The sequence below is a fragment of the Aotus nancymaae genome, unplaced genomic scaffold (genome assembly GCF_030222135.1).
Source record: "Aotus nancymaae isolate 86718 unplaced genomic scaffold, 86718_ANA_hifiasm-v0.15.2.pri h1tg000044l, whole genome shotgun sequence".
NCBI lineage: Eukaryota > Metazoa > Chordata > Mammalia > Primates > Aotidae > Aotus > Aotus nancymaae.
In genome coordinates, this window is record NW_026988458.1 from 1,456,822 (window position 1) to 1,484,635 (window position 27,814).

Consider the following 27,814-nt stretch of genomic DNA (forward strand, 5'->3'; position numbering starts at 1 on the left):
CTCTGGCTCCAGGAAAGAGCCACGTGCTGTCCATCCACAGCTCCATCTCACAGAGGCTGTGTCTTCACAGCCAGGGTCAGATCCCACCATAGGTTGTGCCAGGCAGACGCACAGATGGCATGCAGCCGGTGAAGGAGCAAGCCCTCCCTCATTCCAGGACCTTTTCTGGATTTCGAGGTTGAGTGAAGGAAATCCCTTTTGAGACAGGAGACCTGCTCAGCCCCATGCATGGTCCCGGTGGCTCAACAACCACGGACGGGACCAGTCACTGGGACACACAGGTCCCTGCATGGCTGATGCGGGAGGCTCTGTGCGTGAACGGGGCATCTGTGTGCCAGGGGCTGACCCTCAGGCACGGCACTGTGCGTCCCATGGACCCTCAGAGTACAGTGTTCGGTCACGGCCTTGGCTCTGCCCTGCCCCTGCAGCCGTGGTTGCGAACAGCAGAGCTCTCCGGACGCGGGACAGCCTGGCTCAGGCTGAGCCCCCAGCTGTTTGCACGAGGGTGTGAGCCTTAGGTCTGCCAGCCAAAGGGAGGTTATTTGCTTTTGGTAACTGTGACATAACTTAGAGTCCAATGATAGCTTTAGGGTGAAAAGCTCATTTGTCTCTCATCCCTACTCACTGAGCAACTGCAAATTCCACAGGGGACGCAGACTGCATGTTCCCCAGGGAACACGGGGTGTCTATGGGGGCACCTCCCCGCCGCCTCACGCAGAAGCCGCCTCGACTCTCCGAGCACACTGCCTGTGAGGGACTCCAGGGGACCAGGAGACTCACCCTCAGCCACGGACAGCAGCCAGGAGCACCATTCGGAATACAGGTAGTAGCTTTTCATTTCTGCCACAGAAATCCGGACAGTTCCTCTGTCCTCCATGGCGAGGATCAGTGGCCGGGGAGGACTTGAGCTGCCCTGGGCTTCCCGCACCCCTCTCCTGGAAACAGGACCTCTCTACGCCGAACTTTGTCCCCTAAAATCTGCATGAGGGACCAGCTGGCTTTTTACTTTCGTTTCACCCACTACCTGGGACAGAGTACGCCAGGTAATTACCCTCCCAGAGGCCCGTTCCCGCTCCACCCTGCATGTTTACACGAGGTCCAGGTGACGACGCACTGGCCTAGAGGGACGGGGGAAAATGAACAAGCCTGAGCTATTCTCGCCTCGGCGCAGGCACGAGGGACCCCTCCAGGGGCGTGGCCTCCCTTGCTGTAAACAGGAGGCGTAAGATGAAATGCAGCAGGCCCTCCACTGCCTGGGGAGGCTGAGTCAGAGTCCAGCGGGGGGCGAGTCTGTTTGCCAGCCTTCCTCCATCCGATCACATCCCCAAATGCTGACACAACTGGCAATTTGATGGACAGAAGCAGGGGGTCTCTGAAGGAGGATGAGCTGCGCAGAGACACTGGGACCCCCCGCCCAGCTTTCCCTTGAGAGAGCCATGGCCCAGGATTGGTTCCTCCCAGCAGAACAGCTTTTCTTTGTGCGTGATTGTAGCCGAAACCTTCTCCTTTTTGCACATGCTGCCAGGAAGCATGAGGGGAGTTTGGCCGAGATCACTCACTCCAGATGCCTCAAACTATTTATCTGCTTCTTTTGGCAAATCTTGATTGTTTAAAACTTTCTGTGCCAATCTTAAACACGTTTTATGAAGACAATTTCTAGGCTGGGCACAGTGGCTCACACCTATAATCCCAGCACTTTGGGAGGCCAAGGTGGGTGGATCACATGAGGTCAGGGGTTTGAGACTAGCCTGGCCAACATGGCGAAACTCCATCTCTATTAAAAATACAAAAAAAAAAAAAAAATAGCCAGGTATGGTGGGGGGTATCTGTTAATTCTAATTACTCAGGAGCCTGAGGCAGGAGAATCACTTGCACCCAGGAGGCGGACGTTGCTGTGAGCCGAGATGGCGCTACTGCACTCCAGCCTGGGCAACACAGGGAGATTCCATCTCAAAAAACAACAACAAAAAGAGAGAGAGTATTGCTAAATTCTAAAATTCTAAAAATAATCCAAATACCCCAGGGCAGAGCAGCACAGGTGGACCCTGGGAGACCTGGCAGCCGGTGTGGGTGCGGCTGTCTCTGAAGGTAAGGGGGTGTCTCTGTCACCATGCCATGCAGGACCGGGGGAGGCGGACAGTCGCAGCATTGTCCCTAACTTTCACTCAGTAAAAGGATAACACCCCCTCCTGGTTATCAGAAAGTCACCCTCCTGAAGCTACACTTTTTCCCAGCACCGTCTCCCCCATGAGCAGGGGAAGCCCACCGGCCTCCTCACCCCAAGGGGCGCGTTTTGATGCTCAACCCAAGGACAACCACCGACCCACAGGGAGAGGCCCGTCCAGAGATGCGGAAGCCAGCCTGACCCAGACGCGCGGGTGGACGGGTGGGCGAGGAGGGAGCCAGGCGGGAAGGAAGGCCCAGGAGGCTGCAGACGTCACTCCTGCCCGGGGCCGCAGCGCTCACCAGCACTCAAGTGTCCATCACTCGCCTGACATCCTGATTGCCGAGGGCAGAGCCGGGGACATAAGGCAGGCGACGGAGCTGTAAAGAGGCCACACGGCCCGACGCCCCTCCCGGCTCCGTCTCTGCCTAAGGCTCTGCCGTGCCCAGCACCGTGGGCTCTGGAGATGGGAACCTGCAGCGTGTCGGGCTCAGATGTCGGGCGCGGGATTTACGGAGGGGCCTGCTACCCCCTCACCTCCACAAAAACCCTAGACCCGTGTGAGGGGCCCGCTACCCCCTCACCTCCACAAACCCTAGACCCATGTGAGGGGCCCGTTACCCCCTCACCTCCACAAAAACCCTAGACCACGTGAGGGGCCCGCTACCCCCTCACCTCAACAAACTCTAGACCCGTGTGAGGGGCCCGCTACCCCCTCACCTCAACAAACTCTAGACCCATGTGAGGGGCCCGCTACCCCCTCACCTCCACAAACCCTAGACCCATGTGAGGGGCCCGTTACCCCCTCACCTCCACAAACCCTAGACCCATGTGAGGGGCCCGTTACCCCCTCACCTCCACAAAAACCCTAGACCACGTGAGGGGCCCGCTACCCCCTCACCTCAACAAACTCTAGACCCGTGTGAGGGGCCCGCTACCCCCTCACCTCAACAAACTCTAGACCCATGTGAGGGGCCCGCTACCCCCTCACCTCCACAAACCCTAGACCCATGTGAGGGGCCCGTTACCCCCTCACCTCCACAAACCCTAGACCCATGTGAGGGGCCCGTTACCCCCTCACCTCCACAAAAACCCTAGACCACGTGAGGGGCCCGCTACCCCCTCACCTCAACAAACTCTAGACCCATGTGAGGGGCCCACTACCCCCTCACCTCCACAAAAACCCTAGACCCGTGTGAGGGGCCCGCTACCCCCTCACCTCCACAAAAACCCTAGACCCGTGTGAGGGGCCCGCTACCCCCTCACCTCCACAAACCCTAGACCCATGTGAGGGGCCCGTTACCCCCTCACCTCCACAAACTCTAGACCCGTGTGAGGGGCCCGTTACCCCCTCACCTCCACAAAAACCCTAGACCACGTGAGGGGCCCATTACCCCCTCACCTCCACAAAAACCCTAGACCCATGTGAGGGGCCCGCTACCCCCTCACCTCCACAAACCCTAGACCCATGTGAGGGGCCCGCTACCCCCTCACCTCCACAAAAACCCTAGACCCATGTGAGGGGCCCGTTACCCCCTCACCTCCACAAACCCTAGACCCATGTGAGGGGCCCGCTACCCCCTCACCTCCACAAAAACCCTAGACCCGTGTGAGGGGCCCGCTACCCCCTCACCTCCACAAACCCTAGACCCGTGTGAGGGGCCCGCTACCCCCTCACCTCCACAAAAACCCTAGACCCGTGTGAGGGGCCTGCTACCCCCTCACCTCCACAAACTCTAGACCCGTGTGAGGGGCCCGTTACCCCCTCACCTCCACAAACCCTAGACCACGTGAGGGGCCCGCTACCCCCTCACCTCCACAAAAACCCTAGACCCGTGTGAGGGGCCCGCTACCCCCTCACCTCCACAAAAACCCTAGACCCGTGTGAGGGGCCTGCTACCCCCTCACCTCCACAAACTCTAGACCCGTGTGAGGGGCCCGTTACCCCCTCACCTCCACAAACCCTAGACCACGTGAGGGGCCCGCTACCCCCTCACCTCCACAAAAACCCTAGACCCGTGTGAGGGGCCCGCTACCCCCTCACCTCCACAAACCCTAGACCCGTGTGAGGGGCCTGCTACCCCCTCACCTCCACAAAAACCCTAGACCCGTGTGAGGGGCCTGCTACCCCCTCACCTCCACAAACCCTAGACCACGTGAGGGGCCCATTACCCCCTCACCTCCACAAAAACCCTAGACCCGTGTGAGGGGCCCGCTACCCCCTCACCTCCACAAACCCTAGACCACGTGAGGGGCCCATTACCCCCTCACCTCCACAAAAACCCTAGACCCGTGTGAGGGGCCCGCTACCCCCTCACCTCCACAAACCCTAGACCACGTGAGGGGCCCGTTACCCCCTCACCGCCACAAACCCTAGACCACATGAGGGGCCCGTTACCCCCTCACCTCCACAAAAACCCTAGACCACGTGAGGGGCCCATTACCCCCTCACCTCCACAAACCCTAGACTGGTGTCAGGGCCCACTACCCTCACCTCCAACAAGCCCGGAGCCAGTGCTGAGTGCTGCATCCCTGCCACAGCCCCCAGGCTGCACCTGGACCTCCCCTCCGGCCTGCGCTGAACCAGCCTGGCTGCCCTCACCAATGTCCACTCCCAGAGTTATCAGGAAACGCTTTCCCCAACATTCCCGCCCGAACCAACACCTCCTAACAGTTGCCACCTTGGATTCAGGGACGAACCTTCCCCCAGCCCCACCCCACCTCCTGGGTTCTTCTGCCGACACCCCCTCCACACCGCAGAGCCCCTCAAGATTCCATCCTCACTCTGTTCACTACAGTTTCCCTGCTCATCCTGTCCTTTGTCACAGCTCTAACCCGGAGTCAACTCCAGCCCAGATGTCCCTTCCAACCACAGACACCAACACGGACATCACACCAAGCCCCTTATGCAGCACCGGCTCGGCCACTGCTGGGACAGCTCCCCCTGTCCTGAGGGTCCGAGGCACGGCCCCCGCCCAGCTCCCCACCATGCACCTCCCCTCCCACAGCACGCAAGGACAGCCCTCTCGGCACACCCGTGATGCCCACCCCCCCACCAGATTCACATTGGCTCGGCAGCCTTCCGGGCACACACTCTCCTCCACAGGAGGCGCCCCAGACGCCCCGTCGGCTGTACCTCCCACCTCATGGACAGAGGGGCAGAGCCTTTGGGAGACCCCCCGCCACGGAGCCGGCGCTCGCCCCGCCCCTGGGTCTCCGCACTCCCACAGCTCTGTGGCTTCCTGCAACCTGCAGGCTCCAGGCCCCAGGGAACACGGCCACCCTCAGCCCAGCGCCCACTCCTCTCCACTGCATGGCCGACGTCTGGGAAGAAGCCTCCGCCACCTGCTCTTCCTACGCCTCCACACCCTGTGCCTTTGGACCCAGCCTGGAAACCCCCTTCCCAAGGTGGGCACAGCCCCTGTTACCAGGCACACCTGAGACTTCATTGCCCTCCTCGGAGCCCACTAGGCCCCTAGACCTCTTTCCAGAGTGCCCGAACTGTCATCCCTCGGCCCCCCTCGTCAGCCCCATGTTCTCTGCTGGAGCCCCCACTGCCAACCCCTCAGATGAGGTCTCCACCGCTGCACTCCGGGCCCAGCTCCCCAGGTCCAGTGCGAGCCGGGCATCTCTCCCTCCACAGGGGCCTGCCCGGTCCAGGCCTGGAAACAGGAAGGGGCACCCGTGGCTCCTCCACCTTCCAATCGGACTCACATCCTGGGAGGAAAACCCGAGGGGTGCCAAGCTCCTGCCGAGGGAGACAGCCAGGGCCGGGAGGGGGCGCACACGTCTGGCGGGTCACGCTGGCGGCCCAGGCGGAGAGAGGCGAGAGGACCTGGGGTCTGAGCCGCACCCGCATGGCCCAGCCTAGAGGAGGAGGCCCCACACCTGGCCACACATCCCCCAGCCCGTGCCTCGGAGCTGGGAGTCATGGGATCTCAGGGCCCCAGGTCCAGGGATCCAGAATCTGCCCTCACTACGCCCAGGTGACCTGTACTGCGGGGGCCGCTCCACTCCCATGCCATGGGGCCAGGGTTCCGTGCACATTTCCTTACAGGAAGGGGACACTTCCACACCTGCACGTTCCAGCCAAGGGCAGGACGGGGCTCAGTGAGTGTTGACCTCATGGACAATGTCCTCACAGGTGACCAGAGCACCGCAGAACTGGCAGCGGATGACAGTGGTAGTTTAGCGTCTCAGCGCTGCCACTCAGAGGGGTGGCTGTTGCTGTGAGAGCCACGGGGACAAGATCAGCATGGCTCCTGTGTTCTCCGGCTCCACAAGGAACAGGGTGGTGCCCACACGGTGTGGGGACATCTCTGTCCCTACGTACTGTGAGGGGATGTCTCGGGGTCCTCATGCATAGGAAGGGGACGTCGTGGGGTCCCCACTGCACAGGAAGGGAATGTCCCGGGGTCCCCAATCTTCAAGTCCCCCCGCCCCCGTGCTCATGTCCAGGGCCTGGCGACTTCAGCTTTGGAAAGGTGGTGGGGCGTGAACGGAGCGCTGGTCACCCTGGCGTGTGCGGGATTCACGCCTGGCCCCTGGTGCCTCCCGTGCACTGTGCTGGGGGATGTCAGTGGACTGGGGGGGAGGCTGGGTTCTGCTCTTTTAGCCCCGGGGCACTCGTACCCACACGGCTCATGCTGAGCCACCAGCAGCGAGTGACACGGTCCTCCTCAGCATTATAGGCTCTGCCGTGCCCAAGGCGGGGAGAAAGGAGGGTGCAGCCTGAGCGGCCCTCCTGCCCACCTCGCCCGTCCCGGCCGTGACCGCCATCCCAGGGCAGCCTGGCGTTGCCTGCATTTGTCCGCTGCCTCCCTTTCCTCTCCCTGACGCTCACCTGCCAGTGCCCGGCCGCCGCCCATCCATCCCTGAAAGAAACGCTCCCAAGCCCCCAGCGCCGTGAGGAGCCAGATGAAAGCAGAGGCGGGGGCTGGCTCCGGCCAACTTCTGCCCCACGGTCCACAGCCCACCAGGTTCTTGGTCCCCGGACGGGGGAAAGGGCAGGAGGGAGAGGAAATCAGCAACGAGCTCCTCTCTCCAGCTCAAGCCAGCAGAAGGCCCTTCTCCTCTGAAGTTACTGAAAGCAGTGTCTGTGAGAGCTGAGGCTGTGCCCAGGGCTGAGCTGAGCACACGTGCTGTTCCTGAGTGGCCGGGAGGGGCCTGGGCGGCGTGAGATGCTCTGTGTGCGGTGCCCGAGACTGCACTGCTGGTCCACCCAGCCCGGGGTGCACCTGCGACAGCTCTGCACCCTTATCCCACCCGAAACATGTCTCCTGTGGCCCAGAGGACACCCAGCTGCCAACAGACGGTGAGAGCCGGGGGAGCCTCATTCACACGCGCCTCAGCCGTCTCCCTCACTCTGAATCCGCTCATCTTTCTGATCAGAGCAGAAATCCCTAAGCCCAGGCTGCAGAACCGCAGGACAGGCCGACCCGGCGATGAACAAAGAAAGCTGGACCCACAGACCCGGAGTGGGACGCCCCGCAGCCATCTCCGCCTTTGTTTTTTCTTCCTTTCTTTTTTAAGAAAGATGTCACATCTCCACATTATTAAAAAGTCTCCAAGCAGCACAGGTTTTGCCGGTCAAGTGGGGAGAGAAGTACCCCAGGGAGGCGCCCGCCTGCAGAGGGGACACCCGAGCCTGCCCCCGAGCCCCGCGGCCCCCGTCCATCTCACCTGGCCTCGAGTGCCCCACGGCCCCCCTGCGCCTCCGGGGCAGGGGCCACAGCCGGCGCAGGGTCCTCCGGGATGCTCCCTTCTCGGCCATCGAGTGCCCCGTCTTGAAGGCTGCTACAAAGCAGAGGCAGCTCCGGTTCTTCACGCAGGGGCACAGGTAACCCCGATGCTGGAGCCGCAGCCTTCGGGTCGCTGCGGGGATGGTTAAAAGCCGGGTGGGTGCTGCATGGTCACGAGAAACAGGCGACTGGGGCCCTGGTGACTCTGGGCTTCACCACGTCACGAGAAAGAACCCAAGAGGGTTGAGCCGCCTCCTTGGAGCGCCCGGCCTCCTGGAGTCCCCAGCTCTCCTTGCCCCAGGCCTGGCCTCCCAGTGCCTGGCCTGAGCGACCACCGCCCTGCACGCCTGGAAGAGCAGGCAGACAATGCGCGGTGCTGGAGAAACCCGCTGTGGCGCCTGCCCCTCTGTGTGCAAGTTCTGGGCGTTTCCTTCCTCAGACGGGGCGGGGGGCCTGCATGGGACGGACCTCCTTGCCTTACAGAGCAAGCCAAAAACACCTTCCAGCCCTCAGGAAGTCTCAAATTCAAACAAACAACTACAAACCGAGAGGAAGGGAGGGACGTGCTCTGGCTCTCCAGAAACAAAGTGGGAAGTTCCACGCCTGTGGCCCCGTCTGCTGCTGAGCTCCAGGGAGGAAGTGATGGGACGGCTTTGCGCGGCCGGAGACACTTTTCCCCAAGAGATGCTGAGCCCGGCCCAAGCCAGCAGCTCCCACCCTGGGCGCCACGGCTGCTTCCGAACGAGGGGAGAGAGGTGACAGCATCTGGGGCTCCCAACAGCCCCCGAGGTGACGTGCTACCCTCGGGCACTCAGAGCTGCCGGGCACCATGCTGGACATACCAGGGTTCCAGGCCTCACAGCTGATGTGCGAGGCTGTGCAAATGGCCTAGTGCCATTTTAACTCTTATTATTATTATATGCTCCAGGCCACAGGGAGAGAAGGTGGCAGGGCTGGTGCTCAGGCCTGCTTGTGAAAGCCCACATGCTGTCTGAGCACCACATGTGCCCTTCTGTGAGCTGAAGTGATTAGAGCATGCATCTGGTTTGCAGGAAAGAATGCATTTATTCAACGTCATTTACTGAGTGCGCACCCTTCCCGCAGCCCTGCACAGGCGCTCACAGAATGGCTGGTGGTCCCCACCTACTGCGCCCTTCCACTGGCATCAGGGACATCGAGGGAACGGCTGCTTCCACACCCTGAGAGGCAGTGCCTCGGTGTCCCATTAGCCTCCACAAACATAGTGATTCCGTTCAAACTGTTCTATGCTGGGTTTGCGCCTCAGGGCTGCAGGTGTTGAGAGCCAGCTTCCACCAGCAAAGACAGAGCTCCACACACTAACCCCCTCCTGCCTTCCACACCCACCTGCCAGAGGCAACCAGGGGGTCCCAAGGCCACCGCCCCTGAAGCACAGGGAGCTTGTTCTCTGCGCTGCATCCCCCAAAACAGCTACAGAGGAAAACAGGGCGAGGGCCTCGAAGTCTCAGCCACCCAGGAGCAGAAACCATGACTCCGTTTTGTTGGGGGCTTGTGCGTGGGCCTAGGACAGATCAGCCCTAACCCAACTCATAAGAAAGTGGGAAAACAGCACATTTCATGTGGTGTTTCCAGAACTCCGGCCTCTCTGTTTTTGTTTGTTTGTTTTTTGGAGACAGAGTCTTGCTCTGTCCCCCAGGCTGGAGTGCAGTGGTGTGACCTCAGCTCACTGCAACCTCTACCTCCCAAATTCAAGTGATTTTCCTGCCTCAGCTTCCCAAGTAGCTGGGATTACAGGCAGCCACCACCACACCTGGCTAATATTTGTATTTTTAGAAGAGACGGGGTTTCACCATGTTGCCCAGGCTGGTCTTGAAGTCCCGACCTCAGCTGATCCTCCAAGGGGCTCTTTGAATGACCAGGAAATCAAGCCTTAAACGCTGGTTCCATCCACCAGGACAGACGCAGAACAGGCTTTGTATTCGTGGAAGCAGTGAGCGGTGACCTCAGGAGCCACCAGGGTTGCCTCTGGGGTCAGCACCAAACCTCTCTGCCTTTCCATCCTGCGTGCCTGGTAAGGTGCGGAGGAAAGTCACAGGAGTGGAATGCCAGGGCCACTTGGAGCTGAGCAGATCAGACGTGCACACGCACACGCTCATCATTCGATGTCCTAAACATCTAAATGTGTTTTAAAGATGTTACTAATGAAAACCATTTTTCAAAACTCAATTCTGAGATGTGAACCTCACTCACGATCTGCTAATTTCTTCTTGTATGTGGCATGTACAAGCTTTGGGTTTAGTGACCGTCGTGAAAACCCTGCCGTCCTCTCCTGGCTGGAGGAGGCTGCTTCCTCCCTAAGCTCCGTGGTAGCCCCTCCATGAAAAAACCCACGTGAGATCTAAGTTCCTCCTGTCACCCTGCTGGCTGGCCTCAGGGAGGCGCAAGAATGGCTGGACCCCTGAGAAGTGGGCTGACTTTGGTGAATCCTGGGAGTCTATTTTATACAATGTGGCCCCAAGCTACTGTTGAGAAATCCATATCGGCCGGGCGCGGTGGCTCACGCCTGTAATCCCAGCACTTGGGAGGCCAAGGTGGGAGGATCACCTGAGGTCAGGAGTTTGAGACCAACCTGACCAACCTGGTGAAACCCCGTTTCTACTAAAAATACAAAAATTAGCTGGCCGTGATGGTGGGCGCCTGTAATCCCAACTACTCAGGAGGCTGAGGCAGGAGACTCGCTTGAACCCGGGAGGCGGAGTTTGCTGTGAGCGGAGATCGTGCCGCTGCACTCCAGCCTGGGTGACCAGTAAGAGTCTGTCTCAAAAAGAAAGAAAGAAAGAAAGAAAGAAATCCATATCAATAAGTGGTATAATTTTTGGCAGTAAAAGAGTCTTACATTAACACGAAGGGAGTTGTTTAGGGCAGGTCTCAAATGAGGGTGATTTAAATTCAGCGCTCCTGGACTGAGAGGGTGGGAGCCGCTGTGCGCGCCTGGGGTGCGGCATAGATGAAGGTGTCTCGTTTCCTCTCTCTGTAAAGCGTGGGGTGTGGGGAAGGACAGAGCGTGCTTCTGAAGATGGATGACTTGGCTGCAAGCAGAGACAGCAGCTCTGGGAAGCCCCTCGCTGTCAGCTGGGTGACCCCAACCTCTCTGTGCCGGCCACCCTGCCCAGCCAGGTCCTTGCAGCCGGGTTCCTGCTGCACAGGAGGCCTGTGGTCCGGTCTGGCGTGGTGTGACTCCTTCTTGCAGCCCAGTCGTCTTCCCCGCTGAGGCATCTGAGAGGCCACACGCCGAGCAGCCCTCCTCTCCCTCAGCCCCAACCGGACCCGCCAGGGAAGGTCAGGGGATCTGGTCTGGTGGAGGAACCCTTGGTGAATGGCTGGGAAGGCCGCGCAGCCCGGCTTCAGAGGTGCAGGTGACCCAGCGTGGCACCCCGCGTGAGCGTCACGAGCTGCCCGCAGCTCCAGCCTCGCCGCCCCATGAGCCACCTGAAGGCCGGGCTCAGCACCGCGTGCGGTCCCCTGGGCAGTGTTTCAGCTGGAATGCTTCTCGTCACTGTCTGTGACAAGTTCCATTTGAAAAGATAAGGCATTCTTACAAAAACCGAGTCCTGTTTGGGGCGTTCGCTCACCATCCCTAATCTCCTGCCAAAAATGTCATTAATGAAACTTAATGCTAGTTATTTCCTTTAGTGAATTAAGTAGCACAGTTATGTGATAGGATTGTAACGCTGACAAATTGGTTTTCATGCTTTGGGGATTTGTCTCATTTCTTTAACATTTTTAATAAAGGAGTAAAGCAAAAAAATAAACAAAAACCAGAACATTTGCTGAGAGCCCAGTTTAGATGCAGACGCCATGTTGTCCCATAATTTAGAAGCAACAATCAGCTCTTTCGTATTTTCAAACTCACAACTTTCTTGAGCACCTCCTCCCAAAGGTTCGGGTTCCCCTCAGGGCTGTGCATCTCCTGGGATTTACACTGCACAAAGGCTCCTGGGGTGGAGGGAGGGAGGGAGGGAGGGAGGGAGGGCAGGAGCTCACTACTGCAGGGGGCCCCTGGAGGTGCTGCGTGCTGAAGCCAGGACTCAAGCTCTCTGCAACCAAGGGCGTCTCGGAGAATGGCGACCACGAATGTCACCTCTATCACCACGTGGCCATAAGGAGGTCAACCACAGACCTTCCTCTCATTCCTCTCAGAACCTTCCTTTTCCTTCTCATTCACGTGGAAAATCCCCACACACCTCATTACCAGGATCATCAGTGTGGTCACACACCTCACTGTATGTTCAGAGGGCCACGTGAACATACAGTGTTCACGTGGCCCTTTGCTGAGCACGGGAGCTCGTGGCCAGCACTGGCCGGTGCTAAGAATGTGCACACATGACCCTGACAGCAAACAGTTACCCACAGCTTCCTGCCTCAGATTTAACTCATTTGATCATCACATCAACCCCAGCAGGTAGGTGCTCTCCTGAGTCCATTTTACAGATGAGGAAACTGAGGCACAGCATAGACATGAACAGTAGAGCTGGGGTTTGACCCCATGGGTCACGGGTCCAGCAGCCGCGATTTTAACCTAATAGTCAATGCAACCCTTCACAGTGGGCCCTGCCAACCTCACAGGGTGAAAAGCCTCATCCCACAACCTACCCAAATATGACCACAGAACATTAGACGTTCTGACTGCAGCACTTCGCTAGAATTCCAGTGTACGCAACTTGATTTTCATATGTGTATCAGACGAGGGCCGTCAGCTTGGAAACATTCTGAAAGGCATAACGGGTGCTTATTTCTCCACACCCAGAGTTATAAAATGAAGGTGAGCAGATGCACTCTGAGTTAATCTGAAAGGTGGAAGTGTGAAAATGCCACTTCCAACGGTAACCTTCCGACTCCACGGACAGCCACGCGAGCTCACGCGGAGACGAGTGTTCCGGTGAATGAAGGGGCTATGCGGAGGTGCCGCCGGCACGCGGGTGGCAGAGGGCTTGAAACGCAGCCGAGCTTTCCACAACCAGGCTGCAGAGCTAACTCGGCTCCAGAAACTGCATCTGGCTCAATTATGAATCAATAGACCCTGAGGGGCCGTGAAAATTAACCTCTACTAGTGAAAATGTGCTCATCGGACATAGCACGCCTTTCACGAGCAGCCGAAGCTTGGAGAACTTGTCTTGTGGTGACGCTTCTGCCTTGTTCTTTGTTACAACGAAAGCAGGTCTCCCGAGCCAGCTCCTCGCATACTTACAGGTCCCTAAAGGTCTAACTCTGGAGTGCAGCCTCCGGTACTCAGCTGCTATTGATGATCAGCAAACGTGCTCCCTGGAACGTCTGCAAAACGAGTGGAACCCTAAAAGCTGGGAGCCTTCCACGCCCAAGGCCGGGCTTACAAAAAGCAGCAGAACAGCAGCAGGCCAGGGGAGCAAAGAGCCAGGCAAACTCATCCAGTGAGGTCGGCCACGCCAGGGGCTTTGTGGACTCAGAGGTTGGCCACGCCAGGGGCTTTGAGGACTTGGAGGTTGGCCACGCCAGAGGTTTTGTGGACTCAGAGGTCGGCCACGCCAGGGGCTTTGTGGATTCGGAGGTCGGCCACGCCAGGGGCTTTGTGGACTCGGAGGTCGGCCACGCCAGGGGCTTTGTGGACTCGGAGGTCGGCCACGCCAGGGGTTTTGTGGACTCGGAGGTCGGCCACGCCAGGGGCTTTGTGGACTCGGAGGTCGGCCACGCCAGGGGCTTTGTGGACTCGGAGGTCGGCCACGCCAGGAGCTTTGTGGACTCAGAGGTCGGCCACGCCAGGGGCTGCACAGACTTGGAGGTCGGCCACACCGGGGGCCTTTGCAGACCCGGTGCCCCTGGTTCTGAGAGGAAGTTCACATCAGTATAGGAGGTGGCCTTACCCTTAGGGAGTGAATGCCAAAAGCAGGGAACTCCAAACTAAGACTAAGGCAGGCAGGAGGCAGCCAGCGGGTGACACAGAGTGGCAGGTGACGAAACACTGGTAAGGAAGTGCCAGGAGATGAGGCGCCAGGTGAGGAAGTGCCAGGATGGGAGCTAATGAAACAGTGGGGACTGAGATCAGAGGGGACGGTGGAAGAGTCACGAGTGGCTGTGAGGAGGGAGATTGGGAAGACACTGGAAGGTGACCACCATCCCAAGGCACAGGTGCAGCTCGAAAAGGGGCCAGTGACTCAGGAGGCGACAGTGGCCCACACGAGTCCCCCCGAAACTCAGAACGCCCCTCGCAGGTGTCCCCTTCTCAGGTGCTGCCCTGTGTCGCTCACTCCTGAGACCTGGCCTGGGGTCACTCAGCGCCTGGCCCTTGGAGCTACCAGCCTCCCTTAAGGACTCTCCAAGCAAACCCGGGGCAAGCCCCCCAGTGTCCTAGAGGGGGCTGGAGCTGAAAGCCGCGGGAGCTCGTCAGCCTGACCCTGGTTCCACAGGTGGGGCCGAACTCGTGCCGTTTTTGCGTGGAGGGCATTGGACTCCCCCGGCTGGGAGGCCCGAGCGCTGCATCCTGAGGAGCTCCTGAGACGCACTGAGCCTGCGGCGTCCGATCACAGAAGATCCGCAACACGGGAAGCCAAGGCTGCCCAAAGGCCGCTCTGTTTCCTCACAAGCCTCTCTCCTGTCAGAGTCTCTATTTCCTCAGAGTCTCTATTTCCTCAGAATCTCTATTTCCTCAGAGTCTCTATTTCCTCAGAGTCTCTATTTCCTCAGTCTCTATTTCCTCAGAGTCTCTATTTCGTCAGAGTCTCTATTTCGTCAGAGTCTCTATTTCGTCAGAGTCTCTATTTCCTCAGAGTCTCTATTTCCTCAGAGTCTCTATTTCCTCTCTATTTCCTCAGAGTCTCTATTTCCTCAGAGTCTCTATTTCCTCAGAGTCTCTATTTCCTCAGAGTCTCTATTTCGTCAGAGTCTCTATTTCCTCAGAGTCTCTATTTCCTCAGAGTCTCTATTTCCTCAGAATCTCTATTTCCTCAGAATCTCTATTTCCTCAGAGTCTCTATTTCCTCAGAGTCTCTATTTCCTCAGTCTCTATTTCCTCAGAGTCTCTATTTCGTCAGAGTCTCTATTTCGTCAGTCTCTATTTCCTCAGAGTCTCTATTTCCTCAGAGTCTCTATTTCCTCAGAGTCTCTATTACCTCAGAATCTCTATTTCCTCAGAATCTCTATTTCCTCAGAGTCTCTATTTCCTCAGTCTCTATTTCCTCAGAGTCTCTATTTCCTCAGAGTCTCTATTTCCTCAGAGTCTCTATTTCCTCAGTCTCTATTTCCTCAGAGTCTCTATTTCCTCAGAGTCTCTATTTCCTCAGTCTCTATTTCCTCAGAGTCTCTATTTCCTCAGAGTCTCTATTTCATCAGAGTCTCTATTTCCTCAGAGTCTCTATTTCCTCAGAGTCTCTGTTTCCTCAGAGTCTCTATTTCCTCAGAATCTCTATTTCCTCAGAGTCTCTATTTCGTCAGAATCTCTATTTCCTCAGTCTCTATTTCCTCAGAGTCTCTATTTCCTCAGAGTCTCTATTTCCTCAGAGTCTCTATTTCGTCAGAATCTCTATTTCCTCAGAGTCTCTATTTCCTCAGAGTCTCTATTTACTCAGAGTCTCTATTTCATCAGAGTCTCTATTTCCTCAGTCTCTATTTCCTCAGAGTCTCTATTTCCTCAGAATCTCTATTTCCTCAGAGTCTCTATTTCCTCAGAGTCTCTATTTCCTCAGAGTCTCTATTTCCTCAGAGTCTCTATTTACTCAGAGTCTCTATTTCCTCAGAGTCTCTATTTCATCAGAGTCTCTATTTCCTCAGAATCTCTATTTCCTCAGAATCTCTATTTCGTCAGAGTCTCTATTTCCTCAGAGTCTCTATTTCCTCAGAGTCTCTATTTCCTCGGAGTCTCTATTTCCTCAGAATCTCTATTTCGTCAGAGTCTCTATTTCCTCAGAGTCTCTATTTCCTCAGAGTCTCTATTTCCTCAGAGTCTCTATTTCCTCAGAGTCTCTATTTCGTCAGAGTCTCTATTTCCTCAGAGTCTCTATTTCCTCAGAGTCTCTATTTCCTCAGAGTCTCTATTTCCTCAGAGTCTCTATTTCCTCAGAGTCTCTATTTCCTCAGAGTCTCTATTTCCTCACAAGCCTCTGTCCGCTCAGAGTCTCTATTTCCTCAGAGTCTCTATTTCCTCAGAATCTCTATTTCCTCAGAGTCTCTATTTCCTCAGTCTCTATTTCCTCAGAATCTCTATTTCCTCAGAGTCTCCATTTCCTCAGAGTCTCCATTTCCTCAGAGTCTCTATTTCCTCAGAGTCTCTATTTCCTCAGAGTCTCTATTTCCTCAGAGTCTCCATTTCCTCAGAGTCTCTATTTCCTCAGAGTCTCTATTTCCTCAGAGTCTCTATTTCCTCACAAGCCTCTGTCCGCTCAGAATCCTAAAGCCCGCGCCTGAATCCCGGCTCACAGGATCTCTAACACCACAGCCCATGTAAACAAATCGTTTTTAAAAATGTTTCTGTACTTTATATCACGCCTATCTAATTAGAAGCCGAAATTTCACGGTCCAAAATGTCAGCAGCCCGCACAAGCATCTACCTCACTCAGTCGCATGGTTTTCTTCCTAAAGGGTCTCAAGACATTTAAAACATGGACAAAGAAATCACGGTTCCTTGAGGAGACCCCGGTCACTGAGGCGGAAGGCGGAGGTGGGAGAGGGGAGCTGAGGCGTCCGTCGGAAACCGCGGGTGGGCTAAGGAGCAGGCGGCTTTGTGCCAGGGTGCCCAACCTACTCCACCGAGAGTCCTCAATTCCATGTCACATTTCTGTTCCAAACAGAGACGCGTGCCCCGTGCCCCCTGCCCCCTGCCCCCGGGCACGCCCCCCCCGAGTTTTTCCTCCAAGACCTGCAACTGGGGGTGCTGGACAGCTGTGCCTGTGTGGTGATCCCGGGTAGCCCCTCATCTCCCAAAGCCCCTCCGTGCTGCTGTGTCCCTCAGCCCATCACACAGGCCAAAGGCCCCTGCAGGCAGAGCTTAAGGACAGAAGGCGGCACACAGCTTTCGCTCAGGGAGGGCGGCACCCCACTCTTCCTTTACTGCCCACGTCCAGCTCCGTCAGCTTGGCCTCCACCACGCACCCAGAACCCCGTCGCCCACACCGCCCACCACCCAGAGACCGTAGCCCACACATGTCTGCCTGCCACGGGCTGACTCGTACGTTGACATCCTGACCCCCAGCACCTCAGAGTGTGACTGCCTTTGGAGACAGGAGCTTCACACAGTTCACTAAATTAAAATGAGGTCCCTAGGGTGGGCCCTAGCCCGACAGGACTGGTGTCCTTATAAGAAGAGAAGATGAGGACACAGACACGCACGCAGGGGCGACCATGTGAGGACGCACGGAGAAACTACATCTACACGCCAAGGAGAGAGGCCCCAGGAGGAATCAGCCCTGTGACACCTTGACCTTGGACGCCCAGGCTCCAGGACTGTGCGAAGATGAACAGCGTTGTTTAAGCACCAGCCTGCCGCACTGTGTCACCGAGCCCCAGCAGACCCAGACCCTGGTCTCAGTCCCTCTCCTGCTGTTTCAGGGACGCACCAGCCTCGCACACCCCAAGGGCTTCCCAACCCGGTAACACAAACACTGCCACGGGCCATTCCCAGCCGTGTGTCACATGGCCACGAGAGAGGAGGGCCTCACGCCATGGCAGGCAGATGCCATGGGGACGCCGATGTTCAGGTTTTGCTGGGCAGGAGTATCAGCGAGCTAGGCAATTTTACTTCCCACTTTTCCCTTTCTCCAAAATTGATCAACACAATTTTGCTTCAGGTGAGCTTCTCACAAGCTTGGGGCAACTTGGAGGCTTCAGGACTGAGGGAAACAAGCTGTTTTCCTCTGCTGCTGTGACCCTGCAACAGTCAGCACAGATGTCCATGGCCCCCGGACACCAAGAAGCATGTGGGGTCTCTCCCCACCACAGGCAACCAATCAATTCTGCAGGAGTTGCCGGGTGGGCGACCCAGTTCAGTTCCAACGCCATCTACCTGGAAACAGCGTCAGGCCTGCAGGGTGAGGGCTCAGACCCTCAAGATGGCTCCCGCTTCCCCCGCCAATCACCGGCCCCAGTTGTGACCTGTGCTTCTGCCCAGCCGGCTGTGCATCAGGGTTCCCATGACCCCCTCCTTGGGCTGGGTTAATTTGCTGGAGCAGCTCACAGAACTTGGGGAAGCACTTGGTTACATTTTGTGGTTTAATATGAAGGACATCACAAAGGATACAGATGAAGAGAGGCACAGGGCGAGGCACGGGGGACGGCGTGACACCTCCAAGCCCGCCCAGGGCGCCACCCTCCAGGAGCCTCCACGCACTCAGCCTTTGGCAGCTTCCCGAGCCTAGTCCTTCGGGTTTCTGTGGAAGCTTCTTTACGTAGGCATGGTTCATTACATTGCTGGTCACTGGTGAGGGGCTGCCAGCACACAGGGGCACTCAGGAGAGTCTAAGGAGTTGAACAGCTGCATGCCGGGACAACGGCAAAATGGTGACTTTATGGTCTGGCGGAAAGCCAGCTCTGCCACTGACTAGCCTTGCAGCTACAAGACAGGAAACTCGATTTCCACATCTGCAAAATGGGGCAGAAGCTGGAGCGCTCGTAAGGATGCGAAGAGATTGCGGAAAGCATCAGGACGCATTCCAAGGTGGAACAGAGACGACGGGCTAGTGGAGCCGCCACAGGCCCGACACAGTGATGGCACCGCTGAGCCTGACGCCTCTGCCAGGCGGAACCAAGCTGACCTGAGCGCAGGCCCCGAGCTCCATTATGATGGTAAAAATTAGCAGCCACGTAACTGGATGGGGTTTTTTGTTTGTTTGTTTGTTTTAGGAAAAAGAAAACAGAAGAGTAAAGATCCCTCAGAAGAGGAGACTGACACCTGTGGCCGCGTCTCTCCTGCATGGGCCACTTGGCACGTATTTTTTGGGTGTTCAGTTTCGTCACAGCCCCTTCCTTCTATCCAACAACAGCTGTTTCTGTTACAAAAAACTTCACAGACCAGGTCTGCACATTTTCCGACTTCAGCCCATCGTCTCTGTTCCACGTTGGAATGCGTCCTGATGCTTTCCGCAATCTCTTCTCATCCTTACGAGTGCCTCAAGGAGCTCAGCCACAGACCAGCCACCAAGTCTCACCTCTCCTGACTGTTTAATCTGGCACAGAGAACACGGTGTGATGCTCATGTTTCTTTAAAGGAACCTTTCAGAAAGATGAACACTTACTACTCAGATATTGCCATGATAATGACGTGGGAACAAACTCCTCCCCAACCAAAAAAGGTGGCTGAGTTAGCAGCTAAAATATTAGCTGAAATTAGTTATCGGATTATAGTGAGCTTGAGTCAGAGGATGCCACAAAACAGGTGGAACAGCAGACTTCTAGCCCACAGAAAATGGGCAGTAGCTGAACTGCCACCAGCAGGGCCAGATGGGCCTGGCAGCACCCCGTCACCCTTGTTCTGAGGAAACCAGTGATCTGCTCGTTCAATAGGTCAATGCTACGTTTAGTCCTCATTGGGGGCATTTAGATTTTACAATTTGATATACCTTATGTTTTTGCTGTCTTGTATGTAACTTCATCTATCCTCACATCCACCCATTCACTCATTCACCCATCCACCCACTCACCTTCTATCCATGTATTCACTCATCCATCCATCCACCCAGCCATTCATTCATCCAGTCATCTATCCATCCACCCACCCACCCATCCATCATCATCCATCCATCTGGTCATCCATCAATCCATACATCCACTTATGTATCTACCCACCCACCTACCCATCTGCCCATCCATCCATGCATCTACTCATCTATGCATCCACCCATCCATCAATCCAGGTATCCTATCCATCCAGCCACTCATCCAGCTACCCATCCACCCACCCACCCATCATCACCCATCCATCCATACATTCACTTATCCATCCATCCACCCACCCACCTACCATCCACCCATTCATCCATCTATCCACCCACCCACCCATTCATCTAGTCATCCATCTATCCACATACCCATCCACCCACTCATCCTCCACTGTCCATCCATCATCCATCCATCCACCCACTCATCCATCTATCCACCCACCCATCCATCTATCCATCCATTCACCCACCCACACATCTACTCATCCACCCGCACATCCATCCACCTACCCATCTATCCACCCACCCATCTACCCATTCATTCACCCATTCATCTATGCATCCATCCATCCATCTGTTCATCTATGCATCCACCCACCCATCTATCCATCAAACCACTTCCCACCTACCCATACATCCAGTCATCCATCCATGCATCCACTCATCTATGTATCCATCCATCCCTCCATCCATCGACCCGCCCATCCATCTATCCAGTGATCCAGTCATCCATCCATGCATCCACTCATCTATGCATCCATCTCTCCATCTATCCATCTACCCACCCATCCATCCCTCCAGGCATCCATCCATCCATACACCCATCCACCTACCCTTCCATCTACCTTATATCCATCCATCCACTCATCCATCTACTAACTCATTTACCCATCCATCCATCCATCCACCCACATATTCATCCATCTATCATCATCCATCCATCCACCCTCCCATCCATCTACCCACTCATCCTCCACCGTCCATCCATCATCTATCCATCCACCCACCCATCCATCTATCCATCCATCCACCCACCCACACATCTACTCATCCACCCTACATTCATCCACCCACCCATCCATCCACCCACCCACTCATCTACCCATCTATCCATCCATCCAGTCACCCATCCCTCCACGCATTATCCATCTATCATAATCTGTCATGACAAAAGTTAGTATCAGGTCAACTAATGGAAAAGGCAGGGCTAGATTTAAAGACTCTTCTACTACAGAGTTCTCCAAGTTTGATTCCTGGACTAGCACTATCTTCATCAAGAACTTAAAAATGTCAATTCTCAGACCCTCTCCCAGACTTCCTGAGTCAGAAACTGTGAGGGTGGGCCCAGCAGCCTGTGCTTTAACAAGCCCTCCAGGTGATGTAGACATGTGCTCTGGTTAGAGGACCACTGTTCTGTGTTCGTCGAATACTTAAATCAACTAGATCCATAGCGTTGCTCCCTCGAACGTCTTCCACCTTTTCACCAATGGCTGATAATCCAGTGAAAACCAAAACAGGTGAAAACGAGCCCTATGGGTCAGAGGAAAGTGCCCCTGGCCTTGTTACTAAAGGGCAGGTCCAGAAGAGTACATAAAATGTCAATTCTCAAGGTCAAGGGATACAGATTCCCAGACCATATGGCCAGCACACATGATCCTGCTCCACATGCAGATTAGCCTAGATAATGAAGGTTCTAGGTGACAGAAGAGAGGCAGACATCTGAAACTACAACACTGCAGCAGCATGTCCTGAGCAGCAGCAAAGATAAAACGCCTGTGGGCTGGGGGTGAGTCTGCAGCGGGTGCAGCTCTGTGCAGCTGAACGAGGCAGCTGCTGTAAGGCCAGCCGCTCTATTGCAAACCCTCAGTTGTGACCTAGCCCCGCCCCTGCCCTGAGGACCTATGCCAGCTGCCACTGCTGTCATCAGCTCTTACCTGGCACGGACCCTAGCATGAACCTAGAGGTGACCTCGAGCTGAAAGGCGTCCTCCTGCGGGTGGGGAATTCTCCTGAGGAAGCGCTTGGAATTTAAACCCGAGGTGGGGATCAGGTTAACCTTGAACTATATTCCTACCAGAGAACGTGCACCAACCCCTACACTCTGCGGCAGCATCATGTCAATACCACACAATTTACCCACCGCGTGATGGCTTTGCAGCCTCTCAGCCTCATAACCTGTCCCCGTCCAGTGGTACCTCACACACAGCATCAGCAAAAAATGGGCTTGTACTGAAGGAAGAGGCCAGCATTAGTGGTGGTAAGTGAGACATGAGGCAGGCTCACCCTCCCTAACTAAACACCATGGGGTGCTCGTAACTGTGGCTATCTGGTAAGCTGGATTTGAAAGTCCTGGTGAAGCATGCGATTACCGGTAATGTGTGGGAGGATGCACATCTCACTGCCCGCTCCCAAGGAGATGATGGCCCGCACCGAGCGCCCGGCTCCATGACATTCAGGGACTGGCCGGTGTCACTGCTGCTCTTCTGAGATAGCCTTTTTACAATTAAGAATGCGCAGGTGTCTCTCGGAGCTCATGAAGAAACCCCAATCCCTAAAAACCCGGGGAATGACATCACTCTCTGGAGCAGTCCTACTCTGTGATTCTGACACCGAGCCACACGCAGAGGCACACAGAGCAAGGGGGCGCTTTCTCCTCCCCCTCCCAGCCGATTGGAAGCCTCCCTGTGAACCTGGCATCCACACAGTCCTTCACCAGGCTCAAACCCTGCAAACCCTGCACGGAAAAGCTCCACTCAAGCTTCAGAAAAAGAGCTGATTCTCTAAGAATCAGGGAGCAGACGACACGAAAATGGTTTTGTTTTCTTTCGACCCAGATACAATAAACCCAGCAGCTTTGATCCCAAAAACTCACATTAAAAACATCTTGATTAGACCATCCCATACAATGGTACTTATGCTGATTTATTCATTGGTTTGCTTTCAGAATCCATCGGGGTGGGTAGAGAAAGAGATAGAACCACACCCAAACCAAGTAACTGACGTTTTAATCTCCCAGGCAAGACCTAGTTAGACAACTAGTAATGGCATATAGAACGTAACATATGGCAACGTCAGACAAAACATTGGCCAGCTGACTTTTAAGGATATATCGTTATTTCCTCTTCATTTTAAGGAGAACTGTTAAGGATGCCTCTTCCTCCTGCATGACGCAGCCTGAGAACTCAGATGCCACTGCCTGAAAGCCACGGCCAGAGGCAAGCTGTCAGCCCAGTCTCCGCTTACATCTTAAAGAATCTATCTGAACTGCTCTTCAAAGCTTATTTGAAGTAATATTTTGATTAATACTGAAAATGAACGTCCAGTGACGCCAGAGTCCACTCTTTACCCACACCCTCTCAAACACTTGTCTGAGGTTTAAATTGCATTTAATGAAGAAAAGAACCACTCGATTCGTCCAGATTTTTTCCTCCTCAAAATGAGCTTCCAGCAGCTTCACCATCCCTGCCTCTGGCTCTGAGACCCCAAGCTCTGAAAGCCCTTGGCTCAGACGGTTCTCAGTTCGCAAGCAGTGGTGCATTCTCCGTCTCCACGGCCAGCGCTCAGGACAGGCAGGTGGATGGGCAGATTTCAGACACACCAATGGCTCCGCATGCAGACCCGGCGTCCCCGAGAGAGCCCGAGTCACCAGTGCGCAGTCATTTAACCCTCCCGGGCAGCATGCAATCGCCGACAGCCCCTGGAAGCACACCGGCTACCCACCAGGGCCCCCGTATCACAGCTGGCTGCTAGAAAGGAACACGAGGGTGGCCTAGAAAACCAGACGCGTTTCCCTACAATGCAGCCGCTGCTGTCAGGCTGAAGCTCTGGTCACTGACGGCCCAGCTCCTCCTACCCGTGTGCCTGGAAACCGCGTTTAATCTCTGCACCATTCCTTCCAGGGCCATCTCTTCAGTCCGCAGCCAAAACCTCATCCTCCGACGCAACACAAACGATCCTCGCGGACTCGCTTCCTCCGCACGGGGGGCGCCCGCCGGGTGGGGCCGCGCGAGTGGGGAGGGGGCGCGGCGGAGGCGGGGAGGGGTCGCGGCAGCGCTTCCCGGCCTCGAGCTGTCGCCTCCCTTCCCCGGATTGGTTCGAGCCACCGGGAGGGGGGCGCGCGCTGCGCCGCGGGGGGCGGGGGGCGGCTCGGCGGAAGCGGAAGCGGCGCGCGCCCGCCCCGGCGAGTCACCACCGCGGGTCACCTGGGAGCCACGCGTGTCACCGCCGAGGTCACCTGGGAGGCCCGCGTGTCAGTCACACAGGTCACCTAGAAATTTCTGTCACAGCCGAGGTCACCTGGGAGCCCCGCAGTCACCGCCGAGGTCACCTGGGAGCCCCGCAGTCACCGCCGAGGTCACCTGGGAGCCCCGCAGTCACCGCCGAGGTCACCTGGGAGCCCCGCAGTCACCGCCGAGGTCACCTGGGAGCCCCGCGCATGCCGTGCGAGTCCCCCCTGCCCCCGCCCCATTCCGCGTCTCCACGCCTTCCAGTTATGGAGCAGCCGCGGGGATGCGAGTGGACAACCGAGCGAGTGCAGCTGCCTCGGCGGGGCAGCGCCTGACCGCGCCTCCCTTTACCTCTGGCCGCCCCGCGGCAGGTGCAGCAGCCGCAGAGGCCGCAGCAGCCTAGCGCGCCCCCTCCGCGTGGCCGCATGCCACCCGCGCCGCCCCCAGGTAAGTGGGTCCGTGGGTCGCTGGGTCCATGCGTGGGTCCGTGGCTGGCCGGGGGTGGACTGGCCTCTCCAGGCAGGGGCATCGCCTGCCCAAGGACGCAGGACGGGGTGAGGGAAGTGCGCGCGGCAGGCACGGGGCTCCCCGCTCTCGCCATGGTTGGCACCAGGCCACAATGTGCACTCGACACCCGTAGCGTCCTGGCTGCCACCTGCAGATTCTATGCAGGGCCATGGCCGCCACTACAAGGCCATGTGCAAGAAACTCTGACCTCTCCTTGCCCAACACCGGGGACATCCTTTTGTGGTTTGAAATGATAGGTAACATGCCCTTCCTTAAAGAAACAGTATTTCAGGCCCATACTCCCAAGCTACTCCAGAGGTTGAGGTAGAGGCAGAGGTGGAAGGATCATTTGAGCCCAGAACTTTGAGCCTGGGCAATGTGACAAGACCCTTCCCCACAATCAGTTTAAAAGAGAGAGAGAGAGAAAAAAAAAAAAAAAATTCCAGCAGGAAGAAGTACCCATTTCCATGAACAGTTTGGGAATTCAAGCATCAAATGGCTGAGGTTCAAACTACAGCTCATGCCAATAGCATGCGCACATGCGCCAGCATCCCAGCGCCCAGCAGAGCATGTGTGCAGCATCCCAGCGCCCAGCAACATGTGTGTGCCCCAACATCCCGTTGTCCAGTGGCACATGTGCGCCTGGATGTTCCAGGGTGACCAGGAATAGAGCGAGGCAAAGGGATAAAAGGATGAAGGTGACACGGTAGTACCTTACAGCACCCGCAGGTCTGCATAGGCTAGATAGATCTGGAAATAAATAATAGTAAAAAATAAGTAATTACAGAATAAAAGGTATAATAACCACAGACAGAAAGTATTGAGTAAATCTGTAAGAAACGGCTGCTTTTTTAAACATGAGAAACGTACTGAGTATCAGCAGTTTCACTGGGTTCTACAGAATCTTTGGAGCCCGGTGAAGGGAGGACTGTGGAAAGGCCTCAGGGAGTGGGCAAGTGTCCCCTGGGCTGCCCAGTGCTGAAACAACCCCACCGTGCCTGTGGCTGCATGGATGCTACCTCCTGTCTACCCATGCTCTGCAGAACGTGCCTCAGAAGGTCCACCCCTAACCCATTCCCTGTCAGTTCAGGAAACCTTTGCCATGCCCCCTCCCCCACCCTGGCCCCAACCCTGCCCCCTCCAGCTTCAGGGAAAGCCTGTCCAGGCAGAAGGGTCCTGAAATGCAGGCCCTGCCATTTCCACTAGTCTAAGACACAACACCCTCCCTAGTCCCCAGCCCACACAGCCCAGGCCGCACTCCCTCTGGGCACCTGCCCTCCCCTCTGGCCGCTCTCCTGGCACGCAGGTGCCCTCCAGCCTGCCCAGCCTTGGACTGCATCGGGATCTCCCAAGGGCTTGTTAAACCCACACAGCTGCACTCTGATGGCTCCTTGCTGGTCCAGGAGGTCTGGGGTGGGGCCCGAGAATGTGCATGTCTAGCAAAATTCCCTGGGATGTTGAGTGTGCTGGTCCACACTTTAAGAGCCAGTGCTGAAATCTGTTGCGTCTTAAAAGCAAGACGAAAGGCAAGGGCCACACCCTCTCACCTCTCCTGCTTCTTTCATCTCCCTCTTCACCCTCGGGCATTCCACAGATGCCATCAGCCTCTTTCCTCAACCCTGTGCCATCCGCTCTGCCCGGCCGACATCCTCTAGCCGGCACCATGTCACGTTAGGGCACCAGGGTGGAGACCCTTGGTCTCTGTGATCGTTGGCTTTATTGTTTGTCAATGTGGCTGGGCCACTGTGCCCAGGTTTGGGTCAAATGCTAGGTTAGCTGCCTCTGTGCAGCTGTGTTTAGATGGGATTGGCACTTACATCAGTAGACTCTGAGTACAGCGTGTGACATAACGTGGGCGGGCCTCATCCAATCCATCAAGGGCCTTGAGGGAAAGAGACAGGTTCCCTGAGGAAGGGGTGCTCTGCCCCAGACGGCCCAGATACAGCCCAACTCTCCCCAGCCCTGGCTGCCCGACCGCCTGCAGATTTCAGACTGCCAACACCCACAATTTCAGGAGTTGATTCGTTAAACTCTCGCTCTAGCTCTGTCAAGTCTTTATTCTGTCTTAAATTACAGCACAAATTATGCCATCTTACCATAAAAATCATTTAATACTTGTCTAAAGAACAACTGTCACCATTGTGCCCGGCGCTAGAGAGCACTGGGCCCGCCAGAGCACTCCCCGTGCTGTGAACTAGTGATCTTCACGGAGAGCTGGGAGATGGCACCGTTTTTACTATTTTATAGAATAGGCACAGAGAGGTTCAGCGACTTGCTTCAGGCCACACAGAGGCACCAAGACGCAGACCTGTGGTGCCTGCATCCGGGATGCTGCGGTGCTGTGAGGAGAATGGCACTGCGAAGTTCCCGACAGGCAGACCCAGCACACCTAGGTGAGGCCCAAGCCGTGTCTCCCAAGGGACAGGCTTCTTTCCATCCTGCCTCGGCCTCTCTCCCAGGAACCAGAGGCGCCCCAGGAGGGAGGCGGAAGGTAACGCAACACCTGGATACCGAATATCCTCTTAGCGACCATTCCGGATCATCAGCCACAAACAGAGCTAAGAAATGGGAGTTGCGGCAGGCAGGGCCCAGCTCCCAGAGCCAACCCCCACGGCTAGGGGCGTAGGGCTGCGGAGGGGCAGTGGCCCCGGCCACACGAGGGCAGGCACAGGTGTTTTCTGCACAGCCTCACTCCGTGTCTTGGGAGGGGAATAAGAGAGGGTGGCGACTGGAACGGGGCTGTGTGAGGAAATCTCATGGTGGCCTGGGAGAGCCCCGGGTGGAACACCAGCATGTCAGGGCTGCTCTGGAGCCGTGGCCCCAGACCCGCTCAGGGAAATCTGGAAACGAACCCTCGATTCCGGGCAACTGGGGCCCACTCCGGGGCGCAGTGCTGGGCAAGGCCGGTGGCTCCTGCCCGCCCAGGGCTCACGCCGCAGCGGAGGTGACATGGCACCTGTGTAGGTGATGGCTTCCGTGTAGTGACGGGAGGGCAGCTGCAGCTGCTGGCACCTCCCTCTCGGGGGCCAGTATGACATGTGAGCAGGTCCCTGTGTCCCAGCAGCCAGCAGGGCCCAGTCCCCACATGGACGACTGAACAACTGACTTCTGAAGTGGGGACAGGGTGGGGAGGGGCGGGAGAGGAAGGAACGGGAGGAGATGCTGGAATTCTGTCTTTTTTCTGGCTTTACCCAGAAGGAAGTCTGGAATTCACATCAACATAAACCATAAACGCAGAATCAGTGAGTGAGGGCACTTCGGAGACGTTCTTTTGGGGATAAAATCTGGCAGGACTGCTGGCCCGGACGCCATCATCTAAAGTTCTCACACACAAATGACCATTACCTTTTGATGCACAAAACAAGGAATATGTATTTTTTCTGAGTACAAAATCATTGTGTTCACTTTGGAAAATATAGAAAATAAAAATACAATGTCCTTTGACAGCATCATCTAGAGGTCTTTTCTTTATCCTTCTGATGCCCTTTTATACAAAATTGTAACAGCAATGTAGATGGTG

General features: G+C 56.2%; 1 protein-coding gene, 1 long non-coding RNA gene and 1 pseudogene across 7 annotated transcripts in view; 1 reads left to right on the plus strand and 2 right to left on the minus strand.

The window, feature by feature from the left end:
- The window catches only part of MCF2L (MCF.2 cell line derived transforming sequence like), a 255,816-nt gene that overhangs the window by 159,449 nt on the left and 68,553 nt on the right, over positions 1-27,814 (minus strand). The window contains exon 1 of one of the 6 annotated variants that reach the window (XM_064361848.1): positions 23,415-23,657. The exons of 4 other annotated variants lie outside the window; for them this stretch is intronic. In XM_064361848.1, the coding sequence (XP_064217918.1) occupies positions 23,415-23,493 (79 nt within the window). In that variant the 5' untranslated portion in view covers positions 23,494-23,657. Of the gene's footprint in view, positions 1-23,414; positions 23,658-27,814 lie in introns of those variants that run through there. One more of the 6 variants, XM_064361845.1, reaches the window with a different exon arrangement.
- Positions 6,613-7,420, minus strand: LOC135268849 (uncharacterized; annotated as a pseudogene).
- LOC135268839 (uncharacterized) lies at positions 24,325-27,743 on the plus strand. The gene is made up of 2 exons (XR_010337178.1): positions 24,325-26,785; positions 27,490-27,743. It is a non-coding gene; the product is annotated as an uncharacterized LOC135268839 (long non-coding RNA).